Here is a 13616-nt window from a genome sequence, read left to right on the forward strand (position 1 = left end):
TGTTGATAGTGGTAGATGGCTGGGTGCTGGTATTTGTGATCTAATAGCAGTGGCTGGTCAGGTTGCAGTCATCGTGGTGGTGCTCACTGACATGTTGCTGGTAGCTATGGAAGTTGTGGCTGCCCTGCATCTGGCAACCATGGTGGTGGTAACAATGGCTGGACTTCTGCTAGCAGCTTGGTGGTTGCTGATGTAGGGTGGGTTGATGATCCCTCAATCATCAGTTTCCTCATGGAGGATGTCACCTGTCAAGGGAGGTAGTAATCTGTGTGTGCCATATTTACACACATCTTTCACTCTTCCCTCTGGTCTCTGCATATCCAAAGAACATGCCATTGAAAGCCCAAATAGAGCTCACCCTAGGTGCAGCTACTGTTGAATTCCTACATCCACTCATCAGAATGTTTGATATTGTGTGTTACTGGTGTTTAAATCAGGTGCAGTTTTAAAAGTTACACACGTTGCAAGCATGAGTATTCCCGCAGGGGTTAATGGGGGAATGTTCCTGGAGTCCAACCATGTAATCAAGTTTTGTTGTTTTTTTAATTCAGTTATAAAAGCCAACTCAATCATTGTCTGTGGAAAATGAGTCTGTTGGTGGCACCCCTTCTTTCATTATCAAGAATGATCTACATGATGGTGCAGAGTTGTGAATGCAATTGCCACCTAAATGGATTCTTGGGGGCACCAATCTCCTCTTTATACCTTCCAGGCTTGCCAAGTTGAGGATGTTGAGTTCCTTCTTCTCTTATAGATTCATCTCTGATTGGCTTTTGCCACAGTTGGCCGGGGTTTCACAGCAATGGCTATTTATTTATTTAGTATTTTTACATTGTGCATATTTTTACATTTTTACTATTTACTGATCAAGGGATCAGTAAATAGTCTCATAAGTACAAGAGTTAAAAAAAAGCTTTCGCCAGCTGTTTCCTACATGGAGATAACATGTATTAAACTTATTATTGAATACCAATGCTTTCCTCTAGAACAGCCAAACCTGCTACAGTGATAATCACTCTGAGGTGCAAGTCACTGTAAAGGTATTTTTAACATTAACATTTAAATGTCTTACTTTTAAATATCATCCATCCTGCCTTAATGGGCAGTAAAAATTACTTGTGGGTGACTTATAGATATTTAAAAGGAGTGTTTTAGGTCTGTCAACGGGGTTATTTTGAAAGGTTGAATATGCAATCCTGCACAGCCAGGCAACTGGCGGCAGTTCTGCAGTCATGTTTGCATTGTCACTGCAATTAATAGCACAATGAGTGGTGTAGTCCACTGGTGATGCTTAACTTGCAGGCCTAGGGACTCTGTGGGTACCATATACTAGGGTCATATAGGTAAGTTAAATAGGCCTATCGGGAGTATACTAATTTTACAATGTTGAAAGGAGGAGCACAGGCACTTTACAACTGATTGACAGGGGTAAAGTGCACAGAGTTGTATAGCAAACAAGAAAATAAGGTTTAGATAAAAAAGGCAAAAACCTTTGGGGTGACCCTTTAGAAAGGGCAACTTCCAACACCATCTACCTGAGAATAGACTGCTATATCTTTGGTCTTTTCTTTGTTAGTGCACCAAAGTCTAGATCACACCTTCGGAAGAGGGGGAGTGTTCATGTTCAGATGGCCAAAGATCTCAAGTTCCTCTTTAACCACCTCCTCTTACAGTACTTCTAACTCATGATCAGAGAAGATAATCTTTTCTGTCAACTGACAGATGATGTTAACAAGTTCGCTTGATGTTGCACAGAATGTACTCTGGGTGCCTGGATGATGGATCCATTCTGTTGCATTTAGCTGTAAAACACGGAGAAAAAATTGTCACGTCGTTGTGCAGGTTGTGGGGGTGCAAAATGAGGTTACAGGACACCTCTCAGGGTGCCCTATCCTTCAGCCAGATGGTAGCATGTACCACCACAAGTTATTGGTGCTATGATGCTTGGAAACACACTTTCAAAAAGGTTCATTTGTACATTGTTTCCTTGTGATTTAAATACATACAAAATTTATGGAGGTATTAATTCCACTGCCTTCGAAAATTTACAATACTCATACCTTGCAACGACAATTTTCCATGTATTCATGTGTGCACTATTATCCCATGGCTTTGTGTTTTCCTGTGCAGATTTTTGTGAGCAAATTTAGTGTTAGACTTCTGTTGGGCAGCACTCTGTTATTATTTAGTATGATTGATATTCAGGTTTTTAATCAAAAGCGTGCACACCAGAAGATGCTGCAAAATCCCCCATGACCTTTATTTAGACCAAAGATTGTCATTTCTTCCAAATTCTGCCAAAAATACATTTTATTGTGTTATACTATTTTTATAGCACTTACTAGCCCTATGTGGGGTGCTGAACTAATTATCCATTTAGGTAGAATGCTACACAATGTGTGGGTAGAAGTGTGTTCTGCAGGCTTTGAGTCTATTTGGGAAATGCTTCCATGTCATGTGCGGTCATCTTGTTATGGTATACAGTGCTTAGTTGTGTGATGGATGAGTAAGTGTGAGAGACAAATACATATTTTTATATTTTGTGTTATGCAGCTCTGATGAACTCTGCAAGTCCCTTTATTGTGTTTGTAATTTGTCTTTTTTTTTCTCAATACGACTTTCTATGCTGGCTGTGACAGGAGATCGTCCACTCTGGACTTCATGGATCTGTGAATGGTAGCAGGTGTATTCAAAAGTGAGGACTATTGGAGATCTGCCCACATAGAATATGTCATAGTCTGCTTTTATGTAAGAAATTTGGTTATTTATTGAGGGAGATGGAAGCCCCACTCAGGCAACAACCACAATCCTTGTCAGGGTGAATCACAAAAGTCAACACTTTTTTCAAGTCATTATTTTAGCAGGCATGGTGGCACAAAAGGTAGCGTCTCTTATTGTTTTTTTGTTTTTTTGTTTTTCATTGTTAATCACGCTGCATGACATAAGTTCACAAATGCTTGGTGGAGTTCACTTCATGCTATATTTAAAAGTCTTTGAGAATGCGCATGTTCACATAAAACAATAATGTCCTCTAAATTCATAGGATGCATGTAAGTAATAGTTAAGTGGCACCAACAAGGGCCAATGTATACATGCAGTGTTAAAGTGAAGCTTAAAAAAATCATGTGGTCAAAAGGTGAACTAAGAGATGAACATGACTAGAATGATAAGCATGGCTAATCAAAGAAAATATACTGGCAATTCTGTATACTGCGGTCACATGACATTTTGAATGTATATAGCACGAAATGGGACAAGATTAATCATAGGGTAAATGGAACGAGCATATTACAAGAAGCAACTATATTCCAAATGGTCATTGAGACCCTTAGGTTGGAAAGAGTCAAATTTTTTTATCCAGATCAGTTCTCGCTCTAATAAGCATTTTCTGTTGTCAACACCTTGAGGAGAGGGACCAGTTCCAATACCAGAAATCTTAATTGACAGATGTTGTGTTTTTGCGTGGTGAAATGGTCTGCTACCAGAGATTTCTATGAGTGGTTTCTGATGTTACTTTTATGTTCCGTTAGGCGAACTTTTATTTTCCTTTCCGTTTTTCCCACATATGTCAAGTCGCATGGGCACTTCAATAGGTAAATCAAGTTTTTTTAATCACATGTGGCTGTAGTACGTTATTTGATTGTGGTACCCTTAGAAGGATGTGTGATTGTTGTTCCTTTGATGATATTGTTGCAGTGTCCACAATTTAAACGTGGTACCGTGCCTTTATAGGTTCCTTCAGTATCATGTTTTGGTTGGGTTAGTAGTTCTTTCAGATTTTTTGTGCGTTGATATGCGGACAAGGGATTCATGTAAAATATTCCATTAAAATCTGGTTCATTCCTCAGCACTGGCCAATATTTCAACATTGTTCTTTTGATAAGGTGACTTTTTGATGAAAATCTGAATACGAATACCGGTCTATTGCTTGTATCGACTTTGTTTTTGCTGATAAGCAACTGATTTCTCTAGGTGTTCGACTCTGTTTACCGCCTTTTCCAATACTGTAAAAGGGTATTTTCTTTCTTTAAATCTGGTGATTAATTTGTTTTTATTGACTTCGAAATTCTCACTATTGAATGTAATCTGTTTGGCTCTCAAAAATTGGGAGTATGGCAAATGTTGTTTCAAAGATGCCTGGTGACAACTGTAATAATGCAATGTGATATTCCGGTCAGTACTTTTGACGGACAAATCTGTTGCCAATTTGTTGCCTTGTCTGGATACCATGACATCCAAGAATGGTAATTGTTTCAGATCAATGTTGTTGGTGAATTTTATACGGTCGTCAACGTTGTTAATGTATTCAAGAAACTGTAATGAATCAGATTTCTCTCCTTGCCATATCAAAAAGATATCATCGATGTATCTCCAGTATGCCTTCAAATTAGTGTACCAAATGTTGTTAGATAAAATGTGATCCAGTTCGAAGCGGTACATGTACAGATTTGCGTAGCAAGGAGCTGCGCAATTGCCCAGGTAAGTTCCGAAAAGTTGTTGGTAGTACTCATTCCATCGAAAATAACTGTGAAATAAAGTGAACTGAAGTAATTCCAAAAGGAATACTTTAAGTTCTTCGTCAATGGAGTGATTCAAAAGGAAGGATTCCCCTGCTTCAATTCCTTGAAGGTGGGGAATGAATGTATATAATGAACAAACATCAATGGAGCATGAGATGACAGGTGTGTTTTCATCAAGTTCTATGTTGTTGATTTTATTAAAAAAATCTGTGGTGTCACGTAGGTACGTTGACATGCTCTGGACCAAAGGTTGTAAGTGTCGGTCAAGGCATTTACCGGTTGGTTTATAAATGGTATTTACGATGGAAACGATGGGTCAAAATGGTGGCCTTAGTAAGTTTTTGTGTACTTTAGGTAGCATATATATGGTCAGACTTCTTGGGTGGTCAAGCAATAAGTATTTTTCGTCGTTTTCTGTGGTGGTACCCATTTCACATGCTCTCCCTACAATGGATTGTAGGATTTTTTTAAACGCTTCTGTTGGGTTATTTGATAACTTCAAATAGATAGACTAATCTTTCACATGCTCCTCCACACTTTGTATGTAAAATGAGGTATTCAAAATCACTAAGACACCTTCCTTATCAGCTGTGCAACAGGTGATGTTGGTGTTGTTAGCCATGGTGTAAATGGCCTGTCTCTCCCTGGTTGTTAAATTGGAAACTTTTGGATTGGGTTTTTTGTGAATTTCTTGAAGTTTTTTGAGTACAACGGTTTCATAAGAATCCAGGATTTTGTGTCTCAAGGGTGCCATGAAGGTGCTTTTCGTTTTAAGACCCATCGTGGTATCTTGACGATGAGAAGTTTGAACGGTGACCATATTCTTAAAAAAGTGCTTCAAGCGTAAGTTCCTCATGAATTTAAACACCGCAATTTCTGTTTCAAGATTATTAGAATGATGTGTGGGTACGAAAGATCTACCTTTTTGCAGAGTGTTTATCTGAAATTTAGTCAACGTAGTGTTTGAGATGTTAATAATCAACGTTGACTCCGAGTCGACTTGTCTATTGTTTGGTCCATGTTTTTTGCAACCTTTTCCCCTCCGGTTTCTACGCTTGTGATTTTGCCTTTCTCTAAAAAATGAACACCAGTTGTAGAGCTGGTAGATAGTGTAATACTGTTATCAGATGTGGTAGTATCCTTACTGGGGCAATCTCTGTTGGATCCCGATTTGGGGATAGACTCATTGGATGTTGAACTCTCACCGTCGGTGGAACGGTTGAAAAATGGACGTTTTTGCCTGCACTGGGCATAGATATCTGCCCAACTATAAACTTTGCCAAGTTTACAATCAATTGTGTCTCTCTTATATTTTCTTATTTTTCTTTCGTTGATTTCTTTGGCTAACTGTCAAGTTGTTTATTGATGTCATTCAACACGGTGTCTAATTCGTCAGCTGAGAGTTTGGTGTTTAAATCTCGTTTGATTTGGTTGATTTCCTTTTCTAGCTCTTCAATGACTTTGGCTAATTCGTCAACAATCAGAAAGATCAAATCAAGCGAACATTTGCTAAGGATTGCATACCAACGTTCAGTGAATTTTGGATTGTTTTTACATAAAGATGACTTAAGTGAGATCCTTAGGCTTCCTCAAGTGAAAATCCAAATGTTTTTGCATGGTTGTCCGTGATATTTGTAATTTCATCATACGACACGGTCGCTGAATAGGTGCTCCAACGTTAGGAGTCAGAGGTGAACAATCTAAATTTACTGTTGGTGGGGCACACTGTATTGTTCAGAAAAAAGTAAACAAAATGGTAGTGTTCAATTAATCAGCTTTGGTGCAGGTAGGGTGTCACCCTCTGACTTTAGGGTATGAAGACAGCAATTAATAAAGAAAGCACAGGGTGAACCTCACCCTGTGTGCCCTCGTTGCACTCTTGTGGGTCCGAAGACCTCAACTGGAGACTTCAAAAACACAAGTTCAATGAGACGCTTTCGAAGCTTTCAGAGATTTATTGTCTTCTTTTCAATCACAATGTTAACCATCACATGTGAATTTCTCATCATTTGTTGATGCAATTTTTGTATTAAACATTTAGACTTAGCATTCCTGTATTCCCAATGCATTTCGGGACGATGCCTTCATCAGGGGATTAGTTTCTCTAAAAAGAATAAAATTAAATCAAGAGCGCATCAACTCCAATAACATGTAAACAGCTTGCAATGGTCGATGAGTACTACCATGTCAAAATGTGAAAAAAGTGCTTCCATGTGAAAACCGGATCGAAGAAAACATAGTGTATTAAGTCTTGTGCGTGAAAACGGCAATAAGAATACAACCCAGATCAAACATGTGTACCTGTGAACTGGCAATAATATGAACGGCTGAAGTGAAAAGTAGCGAAGAAAAGCGAGTGCAAGCTCACACAGCACACATGGAAACAGCAAAAATGAGGAAAAATTAAACATTTCTCCTCATACTGCCATGATTAAGACCAGGTTTTCCCTGGTCTTAATTTTGGTGCTGTCCAATATTTACACCACCCTTGCAAAAATGGGGCAGTGTCAAAATCAATTGGGTGTTGCGGTGGAACGCCCACCGCAACACCCATTGCCCTCCCCTTTCACGCTAAGGATAGCATGAAAGGGTGCCTTATTTACAAGGCAGCGTTACGCCCCCTTAAGTGGCTTAATGCCTTGTAAATAAGCCAAAACCCATATCGCCACTACAACGTCTTTAAAAGTGACGCTATGGTGGCGGCAGGGGCTTGTAAATATGCCCCTTAGTTTCGTGTTTTGTGTTAATACATTAATAAATCAACACATACCTTCTGATTCAAATGCTGCATTAACTGTATTATTCATCCCGGGGAAATCATCCTTAATTTGTTTTGGATATTCCATTTCCATGATGCTAGTAACTTCATCATATCTAGTACAAAAGGAGAGATGTACACTGTAATTTGAAAATAGTGCAATATATATGTGACAACATGCATACCCTTACCATATTTGGAAACATACAATGAAACAAAATGAAAAAGTTTTGTTGGACTTGACTCTCTCTGAAGGGTCACCCCAAGTTTTTTTTTTGCTTTCCTCCTCCTGTTTTCTGAATTTCATTTTTGTTGTTAATAGGATTCTGCACACCTTACCGTTACACTTTAATAAGTGCTGTAGTGGGCCTACAGCACTTATTGTACCACAAACTTAAATAGCCTTTCCAAACATGTCTCAGACTTGCATTTGCAGCCTGTAGTGCAGTTTTAAACTGCCAATTCGACTTGGCAAAATAAATCTTTTGCCAAGACTAAACATTAAATACATATGAGTCAATCCTAGGGTAGGGTGGATTTTTTTTTAGAAAGTAGGACTTGTGGGTTAAAGTTTTACATAGTCTGGTATTGAAAAACTCCTACATTTTGTTTTTTGCTTCTATAAGGCTTATCTCTTTCATTGGAACATTGGGTTACCTTATTACATTTAATAAGCGCTAATGTTTGTTTGGGAGCAGGTTGAAATTTCATGTTTGGACTCAAATGAAATGTAATTTAAAATCCATTTTAATGGTAAAGTCAGATTGTAGATTACAATTTTGAAAATTCATGTTTTAGAAAGTTGGAATTTTCCTGCCCTAAACTTTTTATAGGTTTCCATTTGCCTGGTTATGTTAATTCCTCCCGGATCAGTAATGCGTATTGGGCACCGACTCTGAGCCATGGGACCTGGGTGTAGCTGGGAGAGGATTATCCTGACAGAATGGGAGGAATGGAGCTGTTCCTTGCCCCACTAACATTTCAAAAGAGCTGCCTCAGCCCACTCACAATGAACTTGACACCAGGCTATTGTCACCCCAGACATCTTAGGACCCGGGCCGGGAGGAAGAACATTCCACAGACATCTGTGGGGGGGAAACTCCGAAGGTTTCTACCACTTCAAAGCTGGCTACTGATATAAACAGACCCACTCTTCCATACACTCCTGGACCTGCAGAAGACTACAGAAGTACTGCCTTGAACTCCAGAGGGCTGCTTTGCTGCTTGAGGTCTGCCATGTTTCACAGAGGACTGCCCGCCTGCTGGTTGAGGACTGCCCTGCTGCCTGAGGCTTTCTTTGCTTGAAGGAGAGAAGACCATCTCCTTGAGCCCAACACTACTCCAGTGACTTCAAGGGTCACTTGGCTGACCTCTTATTCAGAGCTACAGGGACACAAAATGTTCCAGACGATTCCCAGCAGCTGCCCAGCTGTCCTGCTGTGACTGGACTTGCCTGAACCTGTAATTAGCCCTGTCTTAGCCTTGTTGGCCTCTGCTAAAGTGAGTCTATGATCCACAAGAGGCACCACCCAGGTTTTGGGCCCTTGGTTGGCATAAGATTGCACTCCTCTGAGGAAAGATGAGAAATCCTGAAGTTTTGGGTTCTTTGCGAGTGAGAACAGGCTTGTTCGTGCTGAGGTCTTGCTGCCCTCAATAACCGCATATGCTCTGGTGAACCCGACTCTTTAGCTTACTGCCAGCTAAGACCAGTAATGCGAGATCTGCACTTCACTACAGCGATGACAGTCCTTGGTGATGGCCAATGAAAAGCTTCAGCAAATACCGTCCTCGGCACCCGACAGGATCTTTGTGCTACAGCGACAACCCTCTGAGCCGCCAGCCCTGCTCTTTGCGCTGCAGCGACAACCATCTGTGATGCCCTCCTTGCTCTTCATGGGCTCCTCCACTGCAAAACTGTACTCTTCGCGCTGGAGTTTGAGAAAGTGGCTAACTTCTTCCTTTTATCTGGAATGCGCTCAATTGCGGTCAGCCTGAGCTTGTGACTTTCCCACGGACTAGCATGACCAGATAACCGCAAGTGGTGTTTTGTGCTTTTGGGTACTATACATACCTAAATATTTGAAATTGCATATCTCCAGTTCCAGTGATTGGATATTTTTGCTTTTTGTCTTCTTTTATAGATTAATTCCTACTCTATTTTTGTAAGTTGGTTTAGGAATTTTCTTGTGTTCGGTTTTCACTTTATTATTGTTTGTGTGCTGCATAACTACTTTACACATTTTCTCCAAGTTAGGCCTGACTGCTTTCATGCCATGCTACAAGAGGGCTAAGCACAGGTTAATTTCATGACTTGTGTGGTTCACCCTAGCAGGGATTCTGGTTGTTGCTTGAGAAAGCTTCACACACCCCTCAACCAAAAACCCAATTTCTCATATGTTTAACATACCAGATTAGCATTCTTCTCTCTCAATACAATTAATATGCCCGACTCCAAAGGGGGAAGTTATCTTGCAGAAAGTAATACTCTCAGCAGCCAAGGAAACACGTGTTGCCAAAGCCAATTGGTAAGGTTTTTCTGTGTTAATGCTTTCACACAGGTATGCATACATGTTGTCTGCATGCATTAGCACTTTTGAAAAAAGACCTATTGGCTTTGCTTATGCTTGTTCATAAAATGTGTTAAAGAACACTTATGACATTCCTAAATGCAGTAAGTAACAGATGTTACATTGCTCATTAATGGTGCTCCATTGCAGACCTCGGTAGTATGGAAGCCCAATTTTGCCTGCCAGAGTTTGAACTTTACAGATGGCAGGGCCCGATTCACAGAACTAACTTAAGACAAAATCCTAAACTTACTATTTTTGGTATTCACAGAAGGTATTTAGTAGTAGTAAAGTTAGGATTTTGTCTTAAGTTTGACTTAAGACAGACTTAAGATAAACTTAAGACAGACTTAAGACAGACTTAAGACAGACTGAAGTTAGGATTTTGTCTTAAGTTTGTCTTAAGTCTGTCTTAAGTCTGTCTTAGGTTTGTCTTAAGTCTGTCTTAAGTCTGTCTTAAGTCTGTCTTAAGTCTGTCTCAAGTTTATCTTAAGTAAGGCTCCCTGTTTTCCGTTTTTACTGATTTTTACATATACATACAGACAGAAAACCATTCATTTTCTTGTCTGTATTTATTTTTAAATGTGGATAAAAACGGAAATTGGGTGCTTTTTGAGTGATTCTAAATATACTTTGAAATGACTGTCAGGCCAATAACTGTGTGGATTGATAGGAAAGGAATTTTATTAAAGAGGCTTAAACTGCAGTACCAATGCACAAGGTTGATACTGAAATGTGCATATTTTCATGTAAGTGCATTTATTTATCTTCGGCAGTTGTTCATATCCCTGAAACCTGGCAGGCATTCAACCATGACTGCATATTTATTGGTTAAATAAATGTGGAAATATCCCAGTTTCAGCTTTACTTTTTTCAAAAAACCCATATAAATATGGATAAATACAGATAAAGCTGACAAAAAATAAATATGGATAAATACAGACGGAAATGACTAAAAAATAAATACCATAAAACCGGGAGCCCTAATCTTAAATTTGTTTTAAGACTAAATCCTAACTTTACTACTACTAAATGCCTTCTGTGAATACCAAAAGTAGTAAGTTTAGGATTTTGTCTTAAATTAGTTTAGTGAATCGGCCCCTCAGTGTCTTACATAAACTTGTTTAACACATTGATTTAGAAAAGATTACCCAGAAGTGATCTCATATAAAGGTATTCCCCTAACATACTAGTCTTGCAGTTAAAGCAGCCTTGCTCAGTTTTTTGTTATCTCAGGCCTGTCGCACTGAAATTGTTAGACTGGGACTTCCCGAGTTCATATTTATTCACACACGGAAATTAAGCTCTCCTGGGATAAATTTATCGAGCATCTATTTTATACGAATCTTGATCTTTTTATCATTTCTCTAAAAAACCCTTTATTCTAGCAGTGTTCTATCATTTGACAGTATTTAAAACTTTGATTTCGGATTATTTTGTGTTATTTTTTATTTATTCTCTAGATGGGCATTGGAGTAGAAATATTGCAACAGTTACGGAGCCATGCAGCAGAATGAGGCTGTGACTGGGGAATGTGGAACAGTGTAGCTACAATAAAGTCCTTGGAAATGCAATGTATCTTTTTGAAGTATGTTAACAGTTTAATGAAATTTCCATGAACACCAGACACGTTAATTTTGGCAAGTGGCACAGCAGAAGCACTTCTGTAAAGGACATTTGACAGTTCTCTTTTGAAACAATGCACCCGAAAGGCACAAAACAAGTCCTTTGCCTTTTGCAAAGTTTCCTGGGTGTGCGGGGGTGACGAAACAGTGACTCATGTGGCCGGTTCGGCCTTCAATACTTGTGATACTTTATTGTCAGTAATGTATTAAATACAGCGCTATTAATATATTCTAATGAGGACACACATGCACATCTGCAAATAGCTGTTTATAATATCAGAAGCTGGTAAACTTTTACAATGACGGGCATATATATATATATATATATATATATATATATATATATATATATATATATATACATATATACATATATATATATATCAACACAGATTGGAGTCCCAAACGCGCTCTCGGAGTCACAAAATCACCAGGGAAACGGGAGGTCACTTAGACACAGGTAGGTTTATTAACGTCATAAACCTGCTGCAACGCGTTTCACCCGCGAACGGGCTCGTTCGCGGGTGAAACGCTACGGTCTGCACGCATGCCCTCACCCAACCGGGTTAACATTGTTTGTGACACTGGGAGGCATCCAATCCACTGGGGTGTATAGGGAACGTCAGTTTTTAGCAGATGGACTGCATTTACCAGAATGCCATGCCTGCTTACGCCCACTGGGGCGGGACTGTTATTTACCAATAAAAGTTCCTAATCTATGTGGATGCCTCTCTGTGTTGATTGCAGGCTGGTGATCAAGGGCTACGGCCTGAAACGTTTGGCATACTGCAATCAGGAAGGCTACGTATGCCCGTGGTGTGGGGTTGCTGCCGGAGATGGTGTGCGGATACCCTGCTGTGTGCGACCTTTCCTTTGGGGACACCCTTTGCTTTTGATGTTTTGCGGCTCGTCCGGCCGCGGAAAGGTCCCGCTGCTGAACTTTGGCGGATCCCGGTGCTCGTCATTACGGGCACGTATCGAGAACAGAAGGGGCCTCATCTTTGGATTGTATTGGTGAGCTACACTACGGTCTGCACGCATGCCCTCACCCAACCGGGTTAACATTGTTTGTGACACTGGGAGGCATCCAATCCACTGGGGTGTATAGGGAACGTCAGTTTTTAGCAGATGGACTGCATTTACCAGAATGCCATGCCTGCTTACGCCCACTGGGGCGGGACTGTTATTTACCAATAAAAGTTCCTAATCTATGTGGATGCCTCTCTGTGTTGATTGCAGGCTGGTGATCAAGGGCTACGGCCTGAAACGTTTGGCATACTGCAATCAGGAAGGCTACGTATGCCCGTGGTGTGGGGTTGCTGCCGGAGATGGTGTGCGGATACCCTGCTGTGTGCGACCTTTCCTTTGGGGACACCCTTTGCTTTTGATGTTTTGCGGCTCGTCCGGCCGCGGAAAGGTCCCGCTGCTGAACTTTGGCGGATCCCGGTGCTCGTCATTACGGGCACGTATCGAGAAAAGAAGGGGCCTCATCTTTGGATTGTATTGGTGAGCTACACTACGGTCTGCACGCATGCCCTCACCCAACCGGGTTAACATTGTTTGTGACACTGGGAGGCATCCAATCCACTGGGGTGTATAGGGAACGTCAGTTTTTAGCAGATGGACTGCATTTACCAGAATGCCATGCCTGCTTACGCCCACTGGGGCGGGACTGTTATTTACCAATAAAAGTTCCTAATCTATGTGGATGCCTCTCTGTGTTGATTGCAGGCTGGTGATCAAGGGCTACGGCCTGAAACGTTTGGCATACTGCAATCAGGAAGGCTACGTATGCCCGTGGTGTGGGGTTGCTGCCGGAGATGGTGTGCGGATACCCTGCTGTGTGCGACCTTTCCTTTGGGGACACCCTTTGCTTTTGATGTTTTGCGGCTCGTCCGGCCGCGGAAAGGTCCCGCTGCTGAACTTTGGCGGATCCCGGTGCTCGTCATTACGGGCACGTATCGAGAACAGAAGGGGCCTCATCTTTGGATTGTATTGGTGAGCTACACTACGGTCTGCACGCATGCCCTCACCCAACCGGGTTAACATTGTTTGTGACACTGGGAGGCATCCAATCCACTGGGGTGTATAGGGAACGTCAGTTTTTAGCAGATGGACTGCATTTACCAGAATGCCATGCCTGCTT

The 13616-nt window shown here is 40.8% G+C and overlaps 1 protein-coding gene across 1 annotated transcript in view; it reads right to left on the bottom strand.

The window, feature by feature from the left end:
• LOC146801920 (collagenase 3-like) overlaps nt 1-13616 on the bottom strand; it is a 186620-nt gene that overhangs the window by 21572 nt on the left and 151432 nt on the right. The window contains exon 9 of the mRNA XM_085624067.1: nt 7291-7394. Coding sequence (XP_085480193.1) covers nt 7291-7394 — 104 coding nt within the window. The remainder of the gene's footprint in view (nt 1-7290; nt 7395-13616) is intronic.

The sequence above is a fragment of the Triturus cristatus genome, chromosome 8, assembly GCF_964204655.1.
Source record: "Triturus cristatus chromosome 8, aTriCri1.1, whole genome shotgun sequence".
NCBI lineage: Eukaryota > Metazoa > Chordata > Amphibia > Caudata > Salamandridae > Triturus > Triturus cristatus.